This window comes from Dermochelys coriacea, chromosome 5 (genome assembly GCF_009764565.3).
Source record: "Dermochelys coriacea isolate rDerCor1 chromosome 5, rDerCor1.pri.v4, whole genome shotgun sequence".
NCBI lineage: Eukaryota > Metazoa > Chordata > Testudines > Dermochelyidae > Dermochelys > Dermochelys coriacea.
This window is the reverse complement of record NC_050072.1, coordinates 136,136,708-136,164,189: the sequence shown is the minus strand read 5'-3', so window position 1 is coordinate 136,164,189 and position 27,482 is coordinate 136,136,708. Positions and strand designations below refer to the sequence as shown.

General features: G+C 46.9%; 1 protein-coding gene across 1 annotated transcript; it reads right to left on the bottom strand.

Annotated features, from left to right (window-relative positions):
• Nucleotides 1-4,200: 4,200 nt before the first annotated feature.
• On the bottom strand, nucleotides 4,201-27,477 carry DNAJA1 (DnaJ heat shock protein family (Hsp40) member A1). The gene is made up of 9 exons (XM_038401423.2): nucleotides 27,329-27,477; nucleotides 27,106-27,243; nucleotides 26,786-26,963; nucleotides 26,445-26,549; nucleotides 26,001-26,228; nucleotides 22,280-22,394; nucleotides 10,290-10,405; nucleotides 6,117-6,217; nucleotides 4,201-5,528 (listed from the first exon to the last, which is right to left on the bottom strand). The coding sequence occupies exons 1-9, from the start codon at nucleotides 27,428-27,430 to the stop codon at nucleotides 5,310-5,312; spliced, it is 1,302 nt and encodes a 433-aa protein (XP_038257351.1). The 5' UTR covers nucleotides 27,431-27,477; the 3' UTR covers nucleotides 4,201-5,309.
• Between the last annotated feature and the right edge of the window lie 5 nt (nucleotides 27,478-27,482).

Genomic DNA, 27,482 nt, shown 5'->3' with positions numbered 1-27,482 from the left:
TTTTGCCTGGGCTTATTTTAAGCCATGAAGAGACATTTTCAGCCTCATTACTATACAATGAAATTACAACCTATAACATTGCTGTAACAATCACTGTAACAACAATCCTCAGGGCATCATGAGCCTTCTGAAGACACCCGACATCACAAACTTTCCATTGGATACCACACAATCGTTTTACAAGGATGAAAATGGGGATGCTGGGTGTTTCCCCAAGGTACAAAGTGTTACAGAGGTGCTTTGCAATGAGTGCTAGAAAGGAAATTCAGGCTGCAGGTGAAAGATCCATAGAAGGAATGGCTGTGACTGCCTTGCTGCCTGGTTCTGTGGACCAGGGCAGGGAGCACGTGCTGTGATCCAGTTAACTCCCCCTGCAGGGGAAACCTGTAAATGAAGAGGCAGATGCAGACCAGGCCCAGCAGGGAGATGAAAACAAAAACACCAAGTTTGTATCAAAGTGGCACATTCCATGGTGAATTGCTGATTGCTGTGGCATCATGGGGAAAAAAATGCCAATTTCTATGGCTGTTGAATGGCAGAGGCTCCAGGCCCTTGACTGTGATGAAGGGGTGGGTCACATCCTTCAGTGCTATTTTCAGGCGCTCTGTAGTGGTAGACAGGCACCACTTCAATTGTTCATATTTTCAAAGTTCTCTGCAACTATAAGGGCTAGAAAATTATTTTTAAATGACGAGAAAAAATGATGGGGTCTCTGAGCCTTTGGCGCACAAAGAGAGGGCTCCTCAGATTGAGAACTTTTGTACTGGAGAAAATCTCTCCTCTGAAAAGCAATGGGAAAAAGTGGGATTATTTCAGATCATAAAGGGACATGCTAAAAGCAGGGCCGTCTACCATTTTTGCTGCCCCAAGCAGGACATCTGAAGGCAGAATCTGCTGCCGAAGCGCGGCGGGCAGAGTGGGGCTGCCGCCGCTTTGCCACCGTGACAGCCTGCACAGTGAAGCTGCCGCCACCGCAGAAAGATGAGTGCCCCCCAATGGCACATGGACTGCTGCCCCTTTCACAGTGCTGGCCCAAGCACTGCTTGGAACGCTGGTGCCTGGAGCCGGCCCTGGCTAAGAGTATCTAAAATAGTGAACGAGTCTCGCGAAGGGTGACCAGGACCTTCCATTCATCTTTGTAATGCAAGCAGCAAGACAGCCAGCTTTGTGTGTCAAAAAACAGACGTGTGAACAGACCAGGGAAAGCCATCTGTGCTGATGCAAGTAGACCAGGAAGAGAAGGGCCCAGAACCCTGAGAAAGAACAGAAGCACAAGACACTGAAAGAGTGATTGAGGGTAGGAGAACACCGAGCGCACGTGGAATTGCAAAAGCCTACACGAGTGATCAACTGTACTAAAAGTGGCAGTGTGTAGAAAGCAGAGCAGGCCCTTACATTTGGCCAAAAGGAAATCACTGGTGACATTTACAGCAGTTACAGCAGCTAAGAATGGGGCTGTCCCTACTACTACGTGCAGTACAAAAACATGCAGTCCCTGCTCCAAAGAGCTTATGATCTAAATAGAAGCAACAGGAACAAGCTGGAAGGGGAAGCAAGTAGGAACTGACTTACCCAAGGTCCCACAGGTGATCAGTGGTACAGCTGGGACTAGAACTCTCCTGAAGTCCAGTCCCATGATTTAGCCAGCAGACTTCATCAGCTCCAATTGCCAGGGAACAGAGTGAATAGGAAGTCGTAGCAATAGGAATAGCCTGCACAGTAAGGGAGCTTCATAGTCAAGTAGAGAGAAAGTTGGAGGGCTCTGAAAGACTTGAGTTTGCTATAATGATTGAAAAAGAGGCTGTAACATGTAAAGGCTGGAGACTTGACCCATTTTCTCTCATAAAACACTGCAAATTTGATGAGTGGGGAAGAAATTCTCACCACAAAGCAGAGATGTATAGCTGCTGCAATTCTAGGCTCTCAAATGTAGGGGATTAAAACACTGAAGGAAACTGCAAATGTTGGTACAATTGGAGATTAGCATGGATTATGGAGATGATAGCTGGATATTTTCAGGCAGTTTGGGGAAAACAGAACAGTAGCTTAGGGTCACACAGTGACTCACTCTCCTGAAGTGGTTTCAAGTTCCCACCACTCTCTTAGCACGGCTTCACTAAGTGGGGTTACAAAGTGGAAGTGACTAAACTTGCAACTTTGTAAATGTCCTGTGTGTAGTCAGAACACTATTTCCTAGCTTCTATGATAAATTTTTATTCCTTGAAATGCTGCAGCCATGAGGAAGGAAATGGATTCCATTCTGTCTCCATCAACAGAATTGTTCATCACATTCCCAGAGCCAAGTCAGAAGGCTGCCCATTGTTATGTGTATGAACAACAAGTAGTTTGGCAGGTTTGACTGTGGCTGGAATTGGACCTGCAGAATTTTGTATTGCTGGTGATGCAAAAGAAAGGAAGGAATGCACAGAATATGCAGTTAACAGCTTAAGTGGAAAAAAAAATTTCCCCTGGGATACACTCAGCTGGAGATCAGCAAAAAAATGCACCTGCCATTTTTCAGACAGGCAGTACATGAAGCTTTAATTTTAAATATTTGCTTTTCTATAGAGTTCCTTGAACTTCTCAGAGGAAGATTACAAAAAAAAATAAAATCAAGCCTCTTATTCTGTACACTTAGGCTGAGTTACCCAAGGTCACAAAGGAAATCCTAGAAAAAAAGTTGGGTAGAAAAAGTCTCTGGCCTCCCAAACTTTCATAGATACTAAGGTCAGAAGGGACCATTCTGATCATCTAGTCCGACCTCCTGCACAGCGCAGGCCACAGAATCTCACCCACCCACTCCTATGAAAAACCTCACCCATGTCTGAGCTATTGAAGTCCTTAAATCATGGTTCTAAACTTCAAGGAGCAGAGAAGCCTCCCTCAAGGCACCCGTGCCCCATGCTACAGAGGAAGGCGAAAAACCTCCAGGGCCTCTCCAATCTGCCCTGGAGGAAAATTCCTTCCCGACCCCAAATATGGCGATCAGCTAAACCCTGAGCATATGGGCAAGATTCACCAGCCAGATACTACAGAAAATTCTTTCCTGGGTAACTTAGATCCCATCCATCTAATATCCCATCTCAGGGGATTAGTCCTATTTACCCTGAATATTTAAAGATCAATTACTTACCAAAATCCCATTATCCCATCATACCATCTCCTCCATAAACTTATCAAGTAGAATCTTAAAGCCAGATAGATCTTTTGCCCCCACTGCTTCCCTTGGAAGGCTATTCCAAAACTTCACTCCTCTGATGGTTAGAAACCTTCATCTAATTTCAAGTCTTTGTCCTAGACTGAAAAGGTTGAGTTTAGTTTTTAAACTAAGCTACTAAACAACAAATGTATCATAGCACTTAACTGTTCCCCTCACCAGAAGGCATTGAAGATGAATGTGTTCCTGTGAAATATGTAGTTAAGCCAACAAGTGATTAATACACCATATCTTACAGGAGCAATGGCTGTGGAGCAAAACAACCTTTAGATTCACCTATGGGAAAAACAAGTACATTTTCTCCATGTTATTGCATGGCAGCTTGTTTACAGTCCTACCCCACAGCAAAAAAAACTCTTGCTACTGCATCTGTTATGCTCCTAGAGCTACTGCAGCAATAGCAGAAACATTTTTCTGCTTTGTGCTAAATACCATCCAAAGTGTAAGTACCTGCCCTCAACCAACTTTGTGATGTGGCTACAGTGCCCTCTCCTCACTCTTTTGAGGTACCCTGCTCACTTCACTAGCATGGAATAGTCTTTCCAATACAGTGGGGCAGGAAATTTTTCCAAAGCGTATGGTTGTCAGACAACCATACAACACACTTCTCCATTAACTAACGGAATTCCTCTATAATAGACAGCTGAGTGGGTCTACAATTACTGGACCTCTACAATGAGACAGCCACTATTAGTAAATCTGCTAGATTTGTGAAAAACAAACAAATCTGAAGACAACAGGGGGCAAGAACACCAAAAGAAGTTAGTCCAATAAAATACATTACCTCACCCACCTTGTGTGTCTATTGTATTTTAAGTAGGTAGTTTGATTAAAATGTGCCACTTCATATTTCAGTACATATATGACCCGAGTTGAATGCAGTCCTTTTCAGAAACTGTGTGCATTTTCCCCCCTTCAGCCCCCAAAAACAGCTTGAAAGTAGACCAACATTATATACCACAAAATAGTCTTAGGAGCCATTGAACAGTTTTGTAATTATATTGGAAAAGTTTTTCCTACAATAACTGGAACAATACAGAGTCTTTCAAGAATTAGATTAAGATTATGCACACAGAAAGATGAGAATTTTGATACAAATACTGGACTCTCAATTGGTCACCCACTCTTCTGGTTAATACTGAATTCCCTATACAGGGTCATGCATCTTTCACCTTCGCTCTCCAGTACTGAGTCTGCAGTACTTCCTCTAACTTAATGCATCCAGTTGGAGGTCAAACTTCACATCAGTAGGCAGAGACTACTTTAGGGATTTAGAATAGCAAGCTCAGCTGTTCTGCTTGCCTCACTCACACATAAGGACTATGGGGTTAAAATTCTAGCTCTCCTTAATTAGGCACATTAGTGCAGTCCCACTGTTCACTAGTGCCTGACAAGTTGCCTGTGCTTATAACAGCAGGAAGCTTCACTTGTAATCCACTAGTGGGTCACAAAAGAATGAAGCTGACAGGCAAAAGGATCTTTAAAATCTCAAATTCAGCAGGCTGAGGGAGCTGGTGCATCTGCCAGGAGTTTAAGTGGGCATGTGAAGACTGACCACATCCTTGTTAGAATGAGGTAATCAGTACATCACTGTGCAGCTGCATTAGAGCAAGTCCTGATTTGATGAATAGCAGCACAAGTCCAAAACAGTCACAGGTTATGTTCTACAGTCTGATTAGAACAGAAACTTTAATTGATCTTAACATGAACTATAAATAAATACTTGGGTATACTTCATTAACAGGGCATAGAATCTAAAAGACCACCACTCAATCTTAATCTAAGCCAGTGCATTTGCACACAATTAAAATACAAGAATTACAAGGCCTGAAATAAAGACAAGCAGCCGGGGTAGCTGACTTCATGGTCAACTTCAGCTGAGCTTGCACCCTGAACTTTACATAAATTGCAAAGTCAGTGTGTGGTTTTCTAATATTATTGATTTTATTCATTAACTTGTTTTAAAAAAAACACAACTATGGTTGAATATTAAAACAAAACAATAGCAAGGAGTGAGCGAGCTGCTTGTAGGTCTTCACTCACCCACTAATGCATACAAAACAAGCATCACAAGGGGTATTCACTGGTCATTTTAAGATGTCTGACACTGAACACCACCTCTAGGATGATGCTCATCATCTTCATAGGCTTCTCCATTGTAGTGCTGTCTTCTTTCTTGAGAAGGGTCAAAGTCCACCAGCTCTACCTGATCCATTTCTTCAGTTTCTTCTACTTCCTTCCTTGCAGGTAGAAGTTTTTCCAATAAAGACAGCTTATCAGAGGAGAGGAAGCCACACTCTGGGAAGTTTACCTGAAAAATCAGTAAGAACAGCCATTCATGAATAGTCTTACAGTTTTTTCTCCACCATACAGTATTACTGCTTTGAGAAGCGTGTGCTACCTTGCTCCTACAAGCATCAGCTTGTAGCAGAATCCTAGGGCTCTTTCGGTAGCTCTAGGCTCCCAAGGGATAAAACAAAAAACCAAGCTAGCAAGTAGAATGCATTTTTACTTTTGTCCATCCTCTTACACAGTCTGACTGCCTTCCATTATCAGGTTTTCCAGATCTCTATCTATGCACTATGTTTTGCCTACAAGAGGACCGTTCCAATAAAGTAGTTTCCAAAGAAAAGTGTCCACATCTAAGATCCTCTCTGAGCTATTTGAGGCAGTTATTTTTTTTAAAATGTCAGTATTTCAGCTTTATTCTAAGCAGCATAACCCTGTATATTGGATTAGTTTACACGGCCTTTTGCAGAACTGAATGTAGAAACAAGGAAAGATTGAGTGCCTGTCTTCTTGTTCCCATTAGAAATGGAAGTTAACATGGTGGAAACTTGTCAGGTTAAAGTTCAGTGTTGAGCCATGTTTAACTATACAAAGCTGCCTGAACTCTTACCTTGAACTCAATGATCAGGCGCCCTCTCTCATATGGTCTGCGATAAATTGGCATACCCTCATTCAGCACACATTTGATATCTCCATGCTTGACGATCTGACCTAAAGCAAAAACCCAGACACAGAAGACAAGCTGTTATAGTTGCTACATTTTGTGATCTCCCCTCAACTCCCTTTCACACTATGTTTTCTGGGCTAACATTCATGAAACTATACTGATCCAGATCCCACTTCATAAAGGCTGCTAAAAACCTGGTTGCCTGTAAATGGTAATGCCAACTCTCCTCTATCCAAGTGGTCTTAAAAGGCTATACAATGTGATTGGAGACACAAGGTGGGTGAAGTAACATCTTCTATTGGACCAACTTCTGTTGGTGAGACAAGCTTTCAAGCCACACAGATTTCTTCAGGTCAGGGAAAGGTACTCTGAATTTCACAGCTAAACAGAAGATCAAACAGATAGCACGTATTCTAAGGGACCATTCAAGGTGAAGTGGCCTGTTAACACCCCTGTAGTCATAGGGTGAAAAGAGTTAGTGGGTTACAGATTGTTGTAATAAGTTACAAATGTAGTGTAACCAATCTGATTTTCAGTGTCTAGCAGAGTTATGAATTTAAGCTCCCAAGCTCATCTTTTGAAAGTGTTGTGTAGGTATACTTTGTGGACTACTAATGGTCAGATTAAGTGATCGCTTTGTGAGAAGTTTCAGAGTAGCAGCCGTGTTAGTCTGTATTCGCAAAAGGAAAAGGAGTACCGGTGGCACCTTAGAGACTAACATTTATTAGAGCATAAGCTTTCGTGAGCTACAGCTCACTTCATCGGATGCATTTGGTGGAAAAAACAGAGGAGAGATTTATATACACACACACACAGAGAACATGAAACAATGGGTTTATCATTGTTATCATGATAAACCCATTGTTTCATGTTCTCTGTGTGTGTATATAAATCTCTCCTCTGTTTTTTCCACCAAATGCATCCGATGAAGTGAGCTGTAGCTCACGAAAGCTTATGCTCTAATAAATTTGTTAGTCTCTAAGGTGCCACCGGTACTCCTTTTCCTTTTGTGAGAAGTGTTCACCCACAGATGACAGGGTGTTTTTGTCTACCATTTTACTGTGAGAGTTCATTTGAGTGTAGTAATTGTTTGGTTTCATCTACACAGGTGTCATCAGGGCAGTCAGTGCACTGAATGAGGTACTCCACATGTGACAGGCATGTGTAGGACTCCTCTATCTTGAAAGGAGTGTTGTGGGGGCTGTTATACATCTGTTCTGGTTGTGTCTGGTGTTGCTTTAAGTTGGTGTCTTGGTCTGTGGGGTGCTTGCTTCTGATGAGCTTGGAGAGGTTGCCTGAAGGCCAGAAGTGGGGGTTCAAAAAAGCTTTTTCAGGATAGGGTCCTGATCAAGCATGGGTTGTAATAGTTTGACACCCCATGTGGGTTCCACTGTGGGGTGGTAAGTGACAACTAGGGGTATACAGTCAGAGGGGATTTTATTTCTGTACTGAAGTAGGTCTTCTCAGGGTATTTGGGTGGCCCCTGGAGCATATTCTGTGGCTTTTATCTACAGCCATGCACTCAGATACCACAGAATATGCATTGAGGAGAAAGTATAGGATACACACCTTAGCATGCTCAAAGCCATATTCAAACAAGGACACTCCACCAGAGAAGTAGATCACACATCATGGAATAGGCCACCCAAATATCCAGAGAATTGTTACACTCAAATGAACTCACAGGAAAATGATAAAGACAAAAACACCCTGTCATCTGTAGGTGAACACTTCTCACAAAGTGATCACTCTGACCATCAGTTGTCATCCACAAAGGATATCTGCATAATGATTTCAAAAGATGAGCCTGGAAGCTTAAATTCATAACTTTGCTAGCCAAAAAACCAGGGATTGATTAGACACTGGATTTGTGGCTTATTACAACACTCTGTAACCCATTAATCCTTTTTTGTCCTAGGACTAAGGCCAAGATTTAGTCATGGGTAAGGCTGTGTGTATCACTGATTCAGTGACCGCCATGAACTCTGCAGCAGCCATGCAGAGAGGCTGCCCACCAGCAGCAGTTTGGGTGTGGGAGGGGCTCAGTGCTGGGGCAGGTGGTTGTGGGATTGGGGGGGGCTCCCACTGGAATAGGTGGAGGAGGGGCCAGAGGGCTCCGCACACTGCTGTTCCTAGCCAATGGGAGTTGCGCCTGTGGCCAGAACAGTGACTGGAGCCCCGCTAGCCAGAGCTGCGGGGCATGCAGAGCTCAATAGGGAGCTTGTGAGCCTTGCCAATCTTCTCTCCCCTTCAGCACCAGTGGGGGCCCTGGGCCTCTCCCCTTCAGCGTCCGCAGACCATCATCCCCACCCAAGTTTTAGTTAGGGGTATATAGTCAAAGTCACGGACAGGTCACTGGCCGTGAATTTTTGTTTACTGCCCATGACGTTTACTAAAAATACCCGTGACTAAAACATAGCTTTAAGTCATGAGTAAGGCTAAGATTGTGATTTTTACCAAGAATGACTATCAGACAGGTCACATGCAAAAATCCAAAAATTCATGGAAGCTGTGACCTATCTGACTTTTGCTGCTGTGGCTCCATGTATTTCCCCTGCTGGGAGCTGTGAGGTACCCCCTCTGGCCCATGGCAGCTGGAAGCTGCAGGGCGGCTCCCTGCTACCCACAGCAGGTGGGAGTTGCTGGATGACTACTTCCCAAAGAGAAAATGGGACACCCAATCTGCTCACCTGAGGTGTCTCCCCTCGCCCCCCATGAGGCTGTTCTCAGGGTTCCAGTGATGGGTGAGGGCTACCACAGGAGGCTGTGCCTGTTGCTGAAACCCTCCCAGGGCCCCGGTGGCTACCAGCTCCAGTCCCTCTACCCCTGGGGCTGAAATAGAGAAGGTCATAGAGGTCTCTGGAAGTCATGGATTCTGTGACTTCCATGACCTCTGTGACACTTAGCCTTAATCATGGGTGTTTTTAGTAAAAGTCATGGACAGTGAACAAAAATTCATGGCTCATGACCTGTACAATATATCCTTGACTAAATATTGGTGCCGGGGGGGGGGGGGGGGGGGAGAAAGAGGAGAGGAGAGGCATGACCAAGGCACTGCGGTCTCTGGGGCAGCAGCATCTGGCCCGGGACTGCCACTGGTACTGTGGTGGTGGTGGTGGTAGGAGACTACCTCAGCGGTCCTGGGGTCAGTGACACTGGTTGTTGCAGAAGTCCCAAAAAATTACAGAATCCATGACAGACTCGCAGCCTTACCTATGGCTACATGGGTGTTAACAGGCCACATCTTCCCTTAGGGCATTTAACTTAGTTTTAGCATAACTACTTATGTTAAAACTATATGTTCAATTTTGTATTTAGCTGTGACACCGAGTACATTTCCCAGACCTGAGCTCTGTGGCGCTCAAAAGCTTGTCTCTTACCAAGAGAAGTTGCTTCAATATAGTAATATACTAATAGCTCATGCACCTCTAATATCCTGGGGCCGACACAGCTACACACCACTGCATACATATGCAATTGTTTGTTCATGCATCCTGAAAGAAGCCCTCTTATGCAGGTGTGTTCTGACTGAACAGACACTATTCCATGAATTCTGAGCTCAAGAACTCCAGTTTTCACAGGAGTTGGGGCCTCTTAAATTCCCCCCACGTATCTAGTCATGAACAGCCATGCATGTGATAGAGTTATCTGTTGCTGAGTGGAGTGGAGTGGGTTATGAAAGTTACACCATGATGTACAAGTCACATCTTTCATTAGTTATTAATCCAATAACTCATCCACCAGGACATACTAATTAAAACTTATTTTTAAGTAGAGCGTTTTTACAGTATAAAAGACTTTGACCAAGAGATTTACATTATCTGGCCTAAGTTAATACTTTAAACCAATACTCTTACTTGAAAAAAAGGAGTACTTATGGCACCTTAGAGAAATTTATTGTAGCTCACAAAAGCTTATGCTCAAATAAATTTGTTAGTCTCTAAGGTGCCACAAGTCCTCCTTTTCTTTTTGTGAATACAGAGTAACATGGCTGTTACTCTGAAACCTACTCTTACTTGAGATGCTCTTTTGGTCCCTTTACTATGCAACTGGAGAACTCAAGGATAATGTTGCTAGCTGCACAAGTTTAACAGCAATACTTTTCAACACACTTACCAGGATGAGAGGTAATAATTACAGTTCTGTTATCCAGTGTTGCGATAGGTTTCTGAAAGCCACACAGTGCCTCAACCAGCTGTATGTCCATGCACATGAACAGGTCTTCACCTCGCCTACAGAACAGTTTACATTTGAATCAGTGCATCACATACAAGACAGCTCTGAAGATTCTGGAAAAAAAATCTTTCTAACCCTAGACCTGCCTACTATGTCTTTGCAGAAATTGGATTTTGTTCCAGAAGTTAGTCCACCCTTCCCTCCCCACACAGATTAGTTAATTATAGGAAGATTATACAGAATCTGTATGCCACCCAAGAGACTAACCTGGCTTTGGCCAGGACAAAAGACCCAATTAGCCCTACTCCCACATGAGTGACTAGATTGCATACACTCCTATTGTCTGCCCTATGCCAAATTTGGGGAAAGCCAAGTATGCTACAACTGACTGAACTGTTAAAGAGCTATGGAGGATTTCAACATGCTTACAGCAGTGTGGTGATGGTTCTGTTTAATTTAAGGGACAGCCACTGCTGCTCTTTTTGTTCCACTTGCACTGAAGGCTGGTGCTAAGGGGAGACAAAACAGTTACCTTACAGAAACCGCTTTAGCAGCTTTGTCTGTAGATCCCACTTGGCGTGCATGAACCTCAGGCATGCGAGATCAGAATCTTTTGGCTAGCAGTGTCTGTTAGAGCCACACCTACACACCCTTTGTGCTTGTGCTCCCCCACCCAAGGGGGTAACAGGCATAGCAGCCCCAGCTACCTCAGTTCTCTTGCTAATCCAGAATCTCAAAGCAGAGATGGAATCTGAAGGAGCTGGGAATGGACGGTGGACATAGGATCCATATGGAGAATTCCTGAATCAGTTATCATAAGATCTGCAAGTTCCAAGTCTGTCAGGGTGGATTCTGCTCATCAATCCCCAAATAAATAGAAAGCCACCGGCCCCCTCCACCCTCAGTTCCTTCTTGCTGGAAACTCCAACAGTGGGGAAGGAGGGCAGGCTGTGGAATGGACATGAGCAACACATCTCTAAGAACACCAGTTACAGAAAAAGGTATCAGTCTTTTCTTCTTCCAGTGATTCCTCATGTTCATTCAACTTGGGGGACTCCAAGCAGTACCCATGGGAGGTGGGTAAGGAGTTCATGGACCTGTAGATTGCAACACAGCTGTGTCAAACCCAGTGTCGTCCCTGACCTGCTGCGTGAGGACATAGGGGGCCATGAAAGTGTGTACCAAGGACCATGCAGTGGCTTTACAGATGTCCTGGATTGGAACATGTGCCGGAAGCCACCAAGGATGCCTGCGCTCTAGTTGAGTGGGCTCTGATGATTGGCAGCAGTGGGGCCCCTGCCAGCTTGCAGCAAGCCTTTATGCAAGAGATAATCTAGTTAAGAGGAAAGGCCTCCTGGTGTCCACACAGGATGTTTTATCAGCTGTAGAGATAAAAAGCTAAGTCTACCTACAGAAAGGCTTTGTCCGATCTAGGTAGAAAGCCAGGGCCCTTCTTATGTTCAGAGCACGGAGGCGCTGATCACTAGTCTCATAGGGCTTTGGGCAGAAGAAAGATGTCCTGGCACATGTGGAAAGTGGACTCCTTGGGAAGGAAAGCCAGGTGGGGCTGGAGCTGGACCCAGACCCTGTCCTTATAGAAGGCCACTGGAAGGCAGTTGCGAGGTCAGGGCTCGCAGCTCGGAGACTTGCCTCGCCAACGTCACTGCCACCAGAAAAACTACCTTCCACGATAGGTGAGACAGGAAGCAGGAGGCCAAAGGTTAGGCCCATGAGCCTAGACAGAACCAAGCTGAGATCCCATTGAGGGACTGGGGACTGAACTTGAGGATAAAGGTCTTGATACCTCTGAGGAACCTGGCCATCATGTCACGGGAGAACACAGTCTGCCCCGGACGGGTCGATGAAAGGCAAAGATCGATTGCACCGAAGAATGCGAAGGGGAGATGCCCTGTTTGGCCACCCAGTGGAAAAGCCTTGTCCACTTTGCCAGAAAGGTGCATCTAGTCCAGGGTTTTCTACTCCCCAGGAGGACCTACCGGACCTCCTCTGAACAGGGCCATTCTTCAGGGGTCAGCAATACAACATCCATGCCATGAGATGGAGAGACGCAAGGTTGGGGTGCAAGAGGTGACCGTGGTCCTGTGACTGTAGGTCTGGTCAGTCCAGCAGGGGCCACAGGGGACTGCTGCCAAGCTCAACAGCTTGCTGAACCAATGCTGGCACAGCCACGCTGGGGTGATCATAACTTTGGCCCTGTCTCTCTCGACTTCCGCCAGGACCCTGCTGACAAGTGGGATTGGGGGAACGCGTACATCAGGCTTCCTACCCAGGACAGAAGGCAGGCATCGGAGAGGGAGCCCTTGCCCAGACCTCATCTGAAGCAGAAGTGGTAGCACTTCCTGTTTTGCTCATGACAAACAGATACACTTGGGATAATCCCCACCTCTGGAAGACCAAGCTCAGGGTGGAGCACCCATTCATGGTGAGAGGAGAAGTCCCCGCTTAGGTGATCCACTAATGTGTTCTGACCCCCAGGATGTGACATGCTTCTAGACTGATTCTGTGGTTGATGCACAAGTCCCAAAGACTGAGTGCCTCCTGGCATAGGGCAGAGGATCAAGCTCCTCCCTGTCTGTTGATAGACAATTGAGGCTGTGTTGTCCATCAAGACTCTGACAGACAGGTGAGGAAGGAAGACTGTGCATGCCCTACAGACTGCCCTGAGCTCTTTGATGTTTATGTGCAACGTCATCTCTATTGGGGACCACGTACCCTGGGTCTGGAGATTGTTGAGGTGCACCCTGCAACCAAGATCTGGGGCATCCAAGAACTTGACTGAGTGGGGAGTGCTGTTGAAGGGGACTCCTTCCAGGACATTCTTGGGGTGTGGTGAGTATCGTTGTGGAAAAGGTTTCAGAGTAGCAGCCGTGTTAGTCTGTATTCGCAAAAAGAGAAGGAGTACTGGTGACACCTTAGAGACTAACAAATTTATTAGAGCATAAGCTTTCGTGAGCTACAGCTCACTTCATCGGATGCTGAGCTGTAGCTCACGAAAGCTTATGCTCTAATAAATTTGTTAGTCTCTAAGGTGCCACCAGTACTCCTTTTCTTGTTGTGGAAAAGGTGGTCACCATTCCCAGGTGGCCTGGACTGGGAGTAGACAGTCAGCAATTGCTGCAGGGGTCACATCCAGAGCCTGGCATGGCACGTAATGTATGTACATGCCACCATGTGACCTAGGAGGTGCAGGCAAATCTGGACATGGAGACTTCCATGATGAGGTCTGCTAATGCCCTGACTCTCTCCAGAGAGAAATGCCCCAGCACAGGTTGAGTCAAGCACCACTCCGATTAACTTGATCCTCTGTACCAGAGCGAACGTGGATCATGTGTCGTTCACCAACAGGCCAAGCTGACAGCACGTGGCCAGCAGCACTGCAACGTCTGATTTTGAAAACAAAGAAAGGCAGCTGGTAAACAGGGGAGGAACGATCTGAGGAACAGCCTGGTAGGTTGCCTTTGGGTGTACCCTCAAAATGGGCGCTTGCCAGTCTGCTTACTGCAGGTTGAGCCCGCCTAGGATGTAGGCAGGGGTTGGTAGCCAGGGTGCCTCTTTATGGATGTTTTATGGAGGAGGATCCTGGCGAGGGTGACTCCCCTGGCTCTGAGGCTTCTGCGGCTTACACTGCTTGCAGGAAGCGCCGGGGACATACAGGCCCAGTGTTTTCATGGTCCTGGGGGAATCTCTCAGGCCACAGAGTTTATTGTGGGTTTGTTCTGTGACTAGGGCATGCCTGTGGAAACAGAGGTCTTGCACTGACTGCTAGTCCCCAAAGACAGTCCAGAGAGGAGTAGCCATGAAGCCCTGAACAATGAGATACTGATGCCATGGTATGGGTGGCAGCATCCGCCGTGTCCAACGCTGCCTGGAGTGTTGCTCTGGCCCCAGTTGAGCCCTCATCCAGGATTGTCCAGAACTCCTTCCTAGAAGCCTCAGGATGGGCGCTCTTGAACATGGTCATGGCCTGCCACATATTAGAATCATAGCAGCCTAGGAAGGCCTGATGGTTGGCCATCCGCAACTGTAGACTAGAGGCCGAATAAACTTGACACCCAAACAAGTCTAGTCTCCTTGAATCTTTATTCTTAGGGATAGTTGCCAGTTGACCCTGCCCCTACCACTAAGGAATTGGGAGCAGGGTGGGTATAAAAAGGTATTTGGATGGCACAAACTTCTTGCGCTCTGCCCTCTTGGAGATCTGAGGAGGAGGTTTGCCAGAGGGCATTTGTAATTTTCACAATCCCTTCATGTAGGGGCAAAGCTACAGGGCAGAGAACGCCAAAGGAGTCCGCAGGTTCCTCTAACTCCTCAGCCTGGAGACCCAGGTTGGTGGCGACCCTCTTTAACAGCTGCTGATGTGCCATAGCATCATCCTGGGGGGAAAATCGGTGGAGGGAGCCCTTGCTATAACCTCATCTGGCGACTAGGAGGAGAAAACCGGTACCAAGGGGTCCTCTGCAACCAGAGGTGGTCTGGGGGCTTGCTCACCCATTTCCTCCTGTGCCTGCAGCCGAGGCCTCTTGAACTGGGGAGGTGGGAGGGAAGAAGGCAGCAGCGCAGAATGGGGAGGTAGCCAGTCTCTCTGGATACTGAGTGGGTGGCCTGGGAGGGTAGAGTGAACCCCCATGGGTACCACTGTGCCGGCTTCATTGCCGTTGACTTAGTCTGCACCATAGGTATCTGAGCTTGTCCCACAGCTAGGGAACCTTGCTCTGAACCCGAGCTAGAGCCCGAGCAGTCACTCCTCTGTGACCAAGATAGGGCTGAGTGGTGGCTCTTTCCTGATCAAAACTAGTCGCTCCTCCCAGAGTTGGATATGGCCAATTTCAACGAGCACCTGGATCGGAGCCTAGGCGACTGGTGGATCTGCGACAGCCCCGGGCCGGCAATCTATGCCTCACACTTGACAAGTAGTACTGGGGATGTGGAGCAGGACTGGGAACCAGAGTGGGCTGGGCGTTGTGAAGATGCAGCTGCACGTGGTGATGCCGCCTTGGGGGATTGGCGATGGTCCATTGGTCCCCTGACCTGTTCCTGAAGCATTAAGAGTCCTGCGGAGACTCCGGGTGCAGACTCTGAAACTCCGGCCGGGGGAGTGCAAGCCTCCAAAGGTCACCAGTGAGCCATGCCTTGAGCCTCTGTGCCCTTGTCTGAGGTCCAGAGACCAGAAGGCAGAAGCTTTGTGGCTCCAATTGCTGTCAGAAGCATGTCAGCTGCGAGAGGGCGACTGTTGAAAGGACGTCCCGTGTGACAGGGAGCATTGCCATAAAGGTGTAGGCTGTGGTGGTTCAAATGCAGGTTTACTCAGTTACTGGGACCCTGCAGGGACTGGAGTGGGTAGCACCAGGAGGGACAATCTCTTGCACCGCTTGCAGGGCCTCCAGTATGGATGGTACCTGCAGCTGACAAGGACCTGTTGCTATCTGGGGTAGCTGGCGGGGAGCAGGTTGGGCTACACTTCTTGACCTGAACTGGGGTCCAAGATCCTGAGGGGGCGAAGAGGTGCCCAAGACAGGGCTTGGTACACCCCAGACTTGTCTTTTCCCTTCCAGGAAGCTGGAGGCCATCCTTGCCCTATATTCCTGGACTTCTTGGCTGGAGCCACGGAAGGGGATTGGTGGGGTGCTATGCACCGAGGTCACTGTGCTCAGCGCTGAATTGGAGTGCTGCTCTGGCATCACGGTAAGTGCTTTCAAGCGAATGTCATGCTCCTTCATTCTGGGCTTGAAGGACTTGCAGATTCTGCACTTAATATGACTGTCGCCCAATCACCGTAAACTGTTATGGGCACGGGCCTTTAATAGCAATCACAGGGCTTAAAGTCTAATGACTAAGGAAACTAAAACTAGAGGAAAACCACCGCCCAAAAAAAATGAGGTAAATGGGTTTGAACAAGAAGCAACAGCGCTAGCTGTAGCAGCGCCAGTTCCATGCAGTCACTTGTGGCAAGAAGGAACTGAGGGTGGATGGGGCTGGTGGTGCTCTATATGCTGCAGCGTGTGTGTGCCACTCCAGGGGGCACCAGAGCTAGTCCCCTATGGATACCGCGGAGGGAAAAAACTTCTGGCACCAGTGTGAGGATGCACAACTAAGCAGTCACTCAAAGAAAGGCGGTCTCTGGAAACGTCCTCAAATGAGGGACAGGCTGAACATGTAGACAACAAGGAGTCTGACAAGTTTGATTTAAGTAAAAATTTGACAGCATGCTGGTGAGGAACTTCAGGGATCTCAGCATCACCATACCCCTATGGAAAGCTGCATGAGAGAGTTTGCCAACAGTGCTTGAATACAATTAACTCCCCTGTTAGGCAGGACAGCCACCAAAAAGGCTGGTTTGAATGCAAGATGGTGGAGAAAGCAGTTCAATAAAAGTTCAAAGGAGGTTCCATAAGAACTACACACAGGTCCCAGGAAGAGGCACACAAATGAGTGGATGGGCCAGAAGCAGTCACCATAAAAGCTTGTACTGGAGGATGGCAAGCTGAAATTGCAGCAAAACAAATCCTGATAGAACCAATAATGAAGTCAGATGACCATGTCCTTCAATTCAAGTTAAAAAAAAAAAAAAAAGAGTCATCTCAGGAATAGGGACTTCTAAAGCATGAGTGCTATGAAGTCCAGACAGAAACTTTTCTCCTTTGATCTGTAGAGGACTTCCTGCTCTATGCAAGTATTTATTGGCTCACTGTAGAGCAGTCCCTGTCTGTAGGAAGCCAGTTTCCAAGCAGTCAGATGTAAAGATGGGCCTAGATGGAGAATGTCCCCTAGTTTCCTAGAATAAGTCTGGCAGACTGGGGAGAGAAGTTGGTGGCTGTGTGGATGGATGCAGTCTGCCCATGGGTTGCTGTCTGGTCCAAAAAGAAGCTAGGATAATTACACTGCTAGATCTTCCTTCTGAGCCATGGCAATGGAGGAAAAGAAGGAAAGGTAGAGAAGACCTTGAGACCAAGGAATGAGGAAGGCATCCTTCTCACCAGCCCTGGAGCAGAACTTGGGGGCACTGTTGTACCTGTTTACAACAAAACAGGTCTAGATCAGCGTTTCTCAACCTTTTTGAGACCAGGGACTGGCTTGCCACCTTCCTAAACTTACTCTGTCACAAGGAGTCATCTGCTAGGCTTGAGAACAAATCTCCAGTGACCATTAATGGTTGACTGAGTAGTGTCTGGTGAAGCAATCTGTTCCATCGTTCGTTCCTGGTAGGTGACGTGCCATGGAGCTAAGATGTAGAAGCGGTTCCACCTTCATAGGACAATTGCTTCCTGACAAGTTGGGGAGGAGGGACGAGTTGGCACCCCCCCCGTGGATATATATTGTAGAGGTGCTGTCCGTTGGATCTGTACAGTAGTTCCTTCCAGTAGCAGTACAAAGGCTCTGCAGGGTAGTCCACTTGTCTGGAATTACAGCACACTGAAATGGATTGAGGATTTTTTTTTTCCCCCAAAATTACATGCATTAAACTTGCAGGTGGTTTAGATGGGCCTCTCCAACCTGCCATGGATGCATCTGTAATCAGTGTTCCAGTTTGAGGTAAGGTACAGATTACAGAATGGTACCCCTTGCACACCATCAAGGTCATCATCTAGTTTAGGGAAACTGGTAATCCTACTCCTATTAAGACCATGAAGTGAGTGTCCATACACTGTTTGATGGGTTTGTAAACAGACGTCAACCAGCCTTGGAGAGAGTGGAGGGGAGGTCTGTCAAAAGTCATCATGCAAGTGCAGTGTATGTTTGCCTAGTCATCTCAAGTCCAGTACAAGATGCATCCCTTGTTCTTTTGGGGATACAAGTACCAGGAATAGAAATCTTTCCCTCTGAACTCCTGAGCACTTATGATGCAAGGATTCCACATTGACAATCCCTCAGGTTGTCATGCAAGGTGGGTCCCTTAAGAAGATCAGGGAAGTGAGTGGCCAGGACTGGAACTGGAGATTAAAGGAGATGTATGTTATTCACTGGTCTGTAGCAATCCCAGACCATGGGTGAGAAAAATGAGAAATGCAGGAACCAAAAATGGGGTAGACATAAGGATGCTCTAGTTGGACTGATACATGGCTCTGAACCCAACTGAGAAACCAGCTGCTGGGAAGGGAGGGGGCTATCTGAGGGAAAAGTGAGACTCTGAATAATCAGCACCATCAGGTGCCAACGGGAGAAAGTTATGTCTGAACTAGCCTGGATACATGACATGTTTTCTCCTGACAGCAGGCCCTGTGCTCCTTTAGGGTACATAAGTCATCCCTGCAGGAGCCAATAGCTTGTCATTCAATGAAAAGCTAGTCTATAGTTGTTTGGACTTCTCTAGAATTCCTGTGGATTGTAAACAGCATGCCCTTATTGTGGTGATGGCTGTAGTCATGGAATGGGCTGTTTTAATCTGAGAGATACACGGCTAAAGCCAGGCCAAAAAAACCCCAAACAAAAACAAAAAACAGTTTGCATCTCTGGTAACTCCATTAAAAAAAATTGTTCTGATCAAACCAAATTAAAAAAATTACAGGTTTTTTGGTGGGGTCAGAAATCTCATGGGTAAACGGAACATGCTATTTGACCCCAAATCATTTGTTTCCAGGCACTTTTACAGGACTAGATTGATAAAAAGGCTAGAAGAGGTAATGGTTGTGGTGCCCACCTTATAATTTAGCCCAGTGGTTGGGGCCCTGGAGTAGGGATTTAAAACCAGGTCTTTCCCCTACCTCTTCATAGAATATCAGGGTTGGAAGGGACCTCAGGAGGCCATCTAGTCCAACCCCCTGCTCAAAGCAGGACCAATCCCCAACTAAATCATCCCAGCCAGGGCTTTGTCAAGCCTGACCTTAAAAACCTCTAAGGAAGGAGACTTCACGACCTCCCTAGGTAACGCATTCCAGGGCTTCACCACCCTTCTAGTGAAAATGTTTTTCCTAATATCCAACCTAAACTTCATCCACTGCAACTTGAGACCATTGCTCCTCATTCTGTCATCTGGTACCACTGAGAACAGTCTAGATCCATCCTGTTTGGGACCCCCTTTCAGGCAGTTAAAAGCAGCTATCAAATCCCCCCCTCAGTCTTCTCTTCTGCAGACTAAACAATCCCAGTTCCCTTCAAGGTGAGTGACCCAGCCACCAATGCCATAGGGCATTCTATGGGGCTCTCACCATCTCCTATTGAATCTATTCTACCTTATAGAAAATGGAACAGTAACAGGACGAGAGAAAGTGACTATAGCCTGGTGGTTAGGGCACTCACTTGGGATGGGGAGGCCCAACTTCAAGTCTCTGGCTCCAGAGAGAGGATTCAAACCAAGCCGAGTGCCCTGACAATTGGGACAAAGGGAATCAATCACCTCTATGTGACTAACCTCAGTTTTGGTGAAGCTACCTGGCAAATCTGATGCAAATTTGCCAATACTGTCAAGTTGACTGGAACTACATATTTGCAGCAAATAAACTCTTTAGGAAACTAAAAAGTTTCACCCAACTCTACCCAGAGACGCTTGGAACAGGGTTCAGCTACTGTAGTTTCCTAAATGATGGATCTCAGATTTCTGAGAGAGCTTGTCAAGGATGACACTTCTCTGCCAGGTTAGACAGTCATTTATGGCTTGACCGCTGGCCGTCTGCAGTTGAAGCGATACCGAGTAGGTCTTTGATTAAAAGATCTCTGGGGGCATGTGTTATTAGGGGTGGCTTTAGGTGGTCCTAGCCGGGATTTCTCTTGTGCTGCAGATACCACTAGCGAGCCAGAAGCTGGATGCAGAAAAAATATTCAAGTTGCTCAAGGGACTCGATCTCTCGTCTGTTTCAGCATTGAAGGTATAGCAGCAGGAGTCTGCCACAGGTTTAGCAGGGTCTAGATCCCCTTCATTTGATACTGCCAATGTGCCTGCAAGGTACAACATCCTCCATTCTAATTATGTGCTGCTTCGTGCACTACCGATAATTGTGTCCAGCGTGTCTGTGATCCTTCCCAGCAACTCCTGGAAGGGTCTGAAGTTGTCATATGGTGTTGGAGCAAGTACCTCTGTAAAACGAGCATGTAATTCAGTGGAAAGGAAGATGGATTCTTACGAGTAGTCAGCCGAGAGGGACTGAGAGAATTCTCCTTTCTATCCTTCCTCCTGAGCATTGGCCTCCACTTTTTCTTGCAGTGCCTTGAGGGATCTACTTGGGGATCAAGCAGCACCTAGCGGGAACGTGGCCATTTGCAAGAGGAGCAAAAGCAACTCCTACAGTGTCCAGATGGGGCCCCCGGAACGTCCAGTGAAGCAAGGATGGGAAGCTGAAGGGATCAGATTGAGGAGACCCTGATGCCCAAGGTGATGTCTGCTAAGGGATGTCAACATGTTCAGGGGTTAACTCAGGCTCCTAAATCCCCCCAGAAGTTGGCTGGCATGATTGAGGGTGAGCTGTAAATTGCCCTACCTCATGAAAACCTGGATGGAGGGGGACATCTGGTGAAGGGTCTGATTCTGCAGAAAGTGTGCAGGGGAATAGGAACAGCAAATCTGTTCAGAGGTCAGCACTAATCCCTAGTGGTAGGACAGGGTGAATACTGGTACCAAAAAAAAAAAAGGATTAATTTTTTGTGGCATTCATACTGGGGTTGGTGCAAGAGGTGAAGTGTCACTAGTCAGTAAGAAGTCTGCCAGTAGCATAAGGATCCTGGAACCAGTACCAGACCAAACATGAGGGAGTCTGACCCACTGAGAATTCTGCCAGTGCCAGAGTGGACTTTGCAAGCACCCTGTGGAACCGAGTAAAGTAAAGAACCCTGGACAGGATAGGAAGCTGATCAGGCTCTGTGCTCAGTTTAGAATACAGCTCTGAGTTGCCCTTAGCACTGCTCAACTCTGCCCTGCTGCATTGGAGACAGTAGAAGATCCCTTAACATATAAAGAAAAGGAGTACTTGAGGCACCTTAGAGACTAAAATTTTGTGCCACAAGTACTCCTTTTCTTTTTGCGAATACAGACTAACACGGCTGCTACTCTGAAACCTTAACATATAGTGCTAGTATTTATAAAATTGATTTAAAAAGGTATTACAGGGTACCAGGCAGACACCACCGAGTTTCATCTCCCTGCCACTGGTAAGAGCAACCAAAAGGTGGTTGGGGCTGCTCTGCCTAATATGCCCTCAGGAGGGGGGCAGAGAGACATGCAGTACATCAGCATTGTCTGAGATAGTGCCTGTCAGAAGATTCTAATCTTGGAAGTTTGATGAGCATGGGCACCATAAGCAGGATCCACATGGACAAAGACAGACCTGACGTTCAGTTTCATCTTTCTTGAAACCAGGCTTGGTTGTTTAACAGCTATGGCTGAGCAAAGTAGCCGCTTGAAAATACAGGTAATGGAGTAGACGGATATTTGATAACATCTTGCAATAATCACTGCAGATATTCACAGCAAGTCAGCATGAAGGCACGAGCTAAACATTCAGGGAAACTCATGATTCTGAACTTTATTTTTTGTAATATCCTACTCCCAACTACCCACTCTTTGGTTTGTCTAGAAGCCATTTGGAGAGATCTTACATCTGCAAAGCAAGTGCAATGCCAGCTATAAGACTAATTGAACAAGTATCTCTGCAAAAAAATTCAGAGACTCAGTGGTGGTGCTGAAACTTTTCCTGTTGTGCGCCCCACTCCTGTAATAGAATCTGTAGGTGTCCGCCTTTACTGCACAGTTGGCTCAGCAGCAGCCAGGGCCCCACTGCATGCACCCCCACCCCTCAGAGTTCCTCCACAGTTTGGGGGACCACTGCTCTAAGAGAATAAGCCATGTGTTCATCCAACTCTATAAACCATCTTAGAGCAATTGAAATCTAGCTGGATAGCGCTGGTTGAGTGTAGATGTATGAAGTTTCTGGACAACACAAACATCAAGCTTGTGAGTGTAGGTCTTTCAGCTAGATCTTTACCTCGTAAATGTAGAATGGTCTTTTTGATCCAAGACAATAATGATGTCTCCTGGCTCTAGTCCTGGTTCTTGGTCCCCTTCCCCATGGAATGTTATCTTCTGACCATCCTTCATTCCTATTGCAAAGGCACATATAATTAGAATTTAAACAGCTACAGTACAAAAATAGCATCACTTTAGCAGGCTCTAACTTGTGCTACAGAACAGCTGGAATTGGTAGGTTCTGATATTGCATCTACTGCCTCCCTCAAAGCACTACACATGACTAACCAGCTACATTTCCAGAGCCCTGCATAAAGGCAATCTGGGCTATGGCAGCATATTGAACTTCTGGGCACTCAGTTGTCAAGCAGCCCAATTCTAGTCAGGATTGCCACCTATAAAGGTAATTCCTTGATGAAAGCAGAAAAGCAGCTGAGATGACTACTTCCCACCATCACAGTCCTAAGTGGTTTGCTTAAAGCCTCCCTGTATTTCCACCTACTGGCTGTTTTATACATAGCGGCTGCAGAGCTACTGGGGTTAAGCATGATTTTGATGCTGTAAGTATGTAAATACGAAATCCTCTTCATAAGACCTCCAGTTCTCTCACATCAAAAAGCTATGCTACACAACCAAGCAGGTCTTTCCTTTTGGGGCTAACACCCGGCTTCTCTGATTAAGCATATCTAAGTCTCTTCATTTCAAGACTGGTGGAATAGTCTCTTGATCAGACCACCCATGGGGGAGAGGGCGAAATATATATAGTAGGTGCTCAGCAGCCAGATCACCTCCCTCCCACCCACCATGCATCAGCTTTTGAGAATAAGGAGCACTAGAGGGAGGGGGAGGAGCAGGCAGAACAGGGTGGGAAGAGGTGGGGAATAGGAGTGGTGGGGGCAGGGCCTGAGCACCTCCCTCAACACCCCAGGGAAACCAGGCTTTCGGTATCTGCTTGGTCAATGGGAAGGAGCAGGATATAAGTAAACACACACGTTGAAGTAGTCTACAAAACAGAGCATGGAGATGTATATGCCTGAAAAAAGCTGTGTAAACATGAAAGCCTGTCTCACCCTCGCAGAAGTTAGTCCATTAAGATATTACCTCACCCACCTTGTCTCAGTGCATGAACAGTCAGTCTAGAAACAATAGTCAAGCACAGAAAAGAAGTGTAATCAAGTGCAAGGAAGTGGAATCCTACAGTAATTGAAGCTTGTGTTTTAGGACTTCATACTATATGCTGAAATTCTCTATTCATACATGACGTGACCATATAGGCAGTGTAGTCTTTGCCATACTGTATTACCAGTATTCAATCCGGACTGGATGCTCACATCAGAACTCAGATCCTGGCTTCAGAGACTGCCAGGAGGGTTCAGCACAGTAATTTGTGATGTGGATACTTGTCCAAGAAGAAAAAAAAAAAAGTTTACTCAACACCAGCTGAGTTGACAGCAAACAGCTAAATTGTAAAGATATGGCAACAGTGTAGAGATTAAGGATAGTATTGTCAAAAGGCATGCAACTCCCTTAGGCATTAAGGAAAATGTCTCTGCACCCTGGAGGCCTGCATGCTTCAACCATGTTAATCAGGACATATTTAGGTCTGAATCATTCAAGATGAAGATACTAGATCCTGGAAGTATTGCATGTACCTTACTGCCAACTTCTGCTCTCTTCCTCCCCACCCGCAATAGTGGCTTCAATATTCTCTCTCTTAAAATTCTGGGCATATTACAGAGACTTCAAGTGTAGGTGTAGAATGAAGTTACTGGGAGGGTCAGGCACTTCAGCCAGTTGGGGTGTGCTGCATGCTTGTCAAGCTGTTAACATCTGACTGCCCAAATTCTTCCACAGCCAGTACTGCTCAGCTTTTGACAAGGCCTATTCAGCTATAGAAGCTTCTTGCATCTACTGCACAATATGGCCTTTCCCCATCCCCTACCTCTGAAGAGAGTTATTTGTAGTGAACTCTGCTGGTTGGCTTGAACAATATCTGGCAAAGTTAATGTAGGTCAGTAGCACCTGGAGCAAGACAGTTAGGATGGCTTAACAGATTGAGTTCTAAGCATTACAGACTTAAAATTGTTTTTACACCACAACTTTAGCAGATCTGTTCTCTTACAGCATGCAGCAGAATGACCAGGATTTGTGCAAACCTCAAGACTAGTGGAAACATTATACTCCTGGGGAAATTCTGCACCACCCCCGTAAATGTATTTGCTTCCCCATAGAAAGTGACAGGGAAGCAGAGGGAAGCTGCAAAAGAGATCACACGTCAGTGGCGCTTCTGGTGTTTGGAGCAGCCAGCAGAGAGGTAAGTCTACATGGGGAGCATAGGCCTGGGGATGCCCATGGTGCAGTTTGGGGAGGCATACAGGGTCATGTGCCACCCCCTCCCCCCCCCCCAATTTCTGCAAGCACACAGAGCTGCCCAGGTGAAAGAGGGTTCCACAAAGGCTAGCTGACTCTGGGTCCTAGTGCCAGTCATGCCCCCCACCCCGTGCTGGGAGCCATCCTGTTTTCTGTACAATGGTGAATGCCTGAAGCAGGGCACAGGGGGGAGAAAAAGGGAATGAGGGGAGGGGAAACAGAAGAAGCCTTACATACAGTATCCCCCTGGCAGCAGCAGCCCCCTTCCCCACTTTCACCTGGATCCCCTTGCAGAGTCCCATTGCCCGTGCACTGCCAACAAGCCTATGTGAATCCAGATCCCCCACTGAGTCACCAGCACCAAGACTGCTCCATGCCAAGCCCCTCCAAATATCTCCCCCTCCCCCCGCTGGGCTGAGCCTGCCTGCCTACACCTGGTGCAGAGAGGCAGGGCTCCAGGGTGTTCCTGGGGCAGGCCTAGCTCTTGCACTGTGTCAGGGTCAAGTGCGGCCTCATTGCTGAGTCCCTGACTGGGAGGGGGGAGGAAAGGAGAGAAAATGGAGACTGCAGGAGGATCTCCCACCTCCATGCAGCCAGGGGCCTGTGTTCCCCACTGCCATGCTGGAGCCTCCGTATTTATTTACGGAGGATTTTAAAATATTGTGCACAGAATTTTTAGGCACATAATTCCTGAAGGGGTAATACTAAAGCAACTGAACTCATCACCAAGCATTCCACTTGCTTGATTTTAACCAGGCACTAATTAGTCAGCATTCTGGCATATTAGTCTACTTGTCAGTTTCTCTTCACTGAATCAATCCAGTGTGCATATCCAGTAATCAATATGCAACTAACATGGCACTAGGTGTAGTCAAGTTAATGCTTAAAGAAGTGAACAGTAATTTGCACCATTAGCCATCAAGATGTGTGTATCTAAAGACAAATCTACCCTTTAGAGCTCTGCGCAGGTTTTACCATTTAAACAGTAAGCTATATGCACTACTATTTCTACCCATTTTAAAATGTATGTAACACTGCCACTGGGTAATAGCTCTTTTTCAATTACTGAAATTTCTATCATGCAAATCCAAGGTTAATACGAATCTATTTAGATCAGGGGTTCCCAGACTTTTGTACTGGTAACCCCTTTCACATACCAAGCCTCTGAGTACAACCCCCCCCCCATACATTAAAAACACTTGATATATTTAACACCATTATAAATGCTGGAGACAAAGCAGAGTCTAGGCTGGAGCTCACGACCCCTCATGTAATAACCTCGTGACCCCCTGCAGGGCCCCAACCCCCAGTTTGAGTATCCGTGATCAAGATATTACAAAAATCAGCCAAGTTCTCCTTGAAGGCATTACCTTTATCAATATGAACTTCTAGAATCTTCTTCTCTCGAACAATCTTCCTTCCGATGCAGCTTTTACACCTGTCCTTAGGACTGATACGCTCCCCGTGTCCCTGGCATTCCATGCACACAGACTGGATTTGCTGAACCATTCCTGGTCCTATCTGGTGAATTCGTATTTGCATGCCCGTACCTCTGCAATTGGGACAGCATTCTACTGCACCTTTCTTACCACCTCGGCCTGATGACAGGACAGCAAAGTCTAATTAGAATTGATTTCATTTTCTCTCTAAAAAGAGAACTTAAAACTAGAAGTATATTTACAATTTACTGAGAAATAGAGTTAAGTTCATCTAAATCCAGGGTTTCTTTTAACCTGAATGAACTTTCAATTCCAACACTCAGTTATCTGAAAAACATTTAGATCATAAAAAGCCAACAGTAAACATTAACATACCGTCACATTTGTCACAGATCACATTCTTCTGCAGAGCCAGTTTTCTTGTTGCACCATTATACAAGTCTTCCAAAGTTACCGACAGCTGATGAACAACATTTTTACCTGTTAAGAGCATAAGGTTTTACCTAACATGTCATTCGCTTGGAACCAGATACCGTTTCCAATAATTTTAGACGCTCTTGCCCAGCATTCACAAGACTGTTTAGTTTGTAAAGAGTGTTTTACAGACCTCAGCGTCCATCGTCTCACGCCATACTCTGAACAGCTACCTGTTCTACAGGAACTACTTGCAGGGTAAATGGTCACTTTAGGTAGCATCACAGAAAAAGTCAAATTACCTCTCCTCTCTCTCTGCATTCTTCCACCTCCTCCAAAGAACATATCAAAAATATCCATGGGTGACCCAAAACCACTGCCAGTACCACCCTCTTTAATAGCCTGTTCACCACCTTTGTCGTACAAGTCTCTCTTCTTGGGGTCGGAAAGGACTTCGTAGGCTTGAGAAATCTGCTTGAACTGTAAGAAAGGGGCAGAATGAGCGCTCAGGGCGAGGCACGGCGTTGCCACCCGCCGCCCACGAACCGCCGCCGCGCGCGCGCCCAGCGCCAGGCCCGGGAGCCGAGGCCCGGCGCCCCCTCCCGCCGCGCGGGCCACTTGCCTTCTCGCCCTCGTTGGGGTTCTTGTCGGGGTGGTACTTCAGCGCCAGCTTGCGGTAGGCCTTCTTCAGCTCCTCCTGCGACGCGCCGGGCTTCACCCCCAGCACATCGTAGTACGTGGTCTCCTTCACCATGGCGGCCTGCGGGAACCGAGCGTGAGCCCCCGGCACACGGGCCCGCCCACGCCCACCGGGGATGGGGCCGCGAGGCGAAGCTGCCACTCACCGGCGGGGCGGGCGGCGGGCGGCGGGCTCCGGGCTCGGCTGCGCCAGCCGCTCCTGGCCTTTCCAGAAAGTTCTCTCCGAGCCGGTCGCGGCTGCGCCGCATCCGGGGACTTTTCTAGCGGCCGAAGCCTCGCCCCGGAAGTCCCGCCCCCTCT

Excerpts from the sequence above, each read along its gene's own strand:
- DNAJA1 (XM_038401423.2), bottom strand. The coding sequence starts at position 27,430 with ATGCGGCGCAGCCGCGACCGGCTCGGAGAGAACTTTCTGGAAAGGCCA. Across the intron at positions 26,964-27,105 it reads ACCCCAACGAGGGCGAGAAG|TTCAAGCAGATTTCTCAAGC; the intron begins GCAAGTGGCCCG and ends CCTTTCTTACAG. Across the intron at positions 5,529-6,116 it reads GCCTGATCATTGAGTTCAAG|GTAAACTTCCCAGAGTGTGG; the intron begins GTAAGAGTTCAG and ends CTGATTTTTCAG.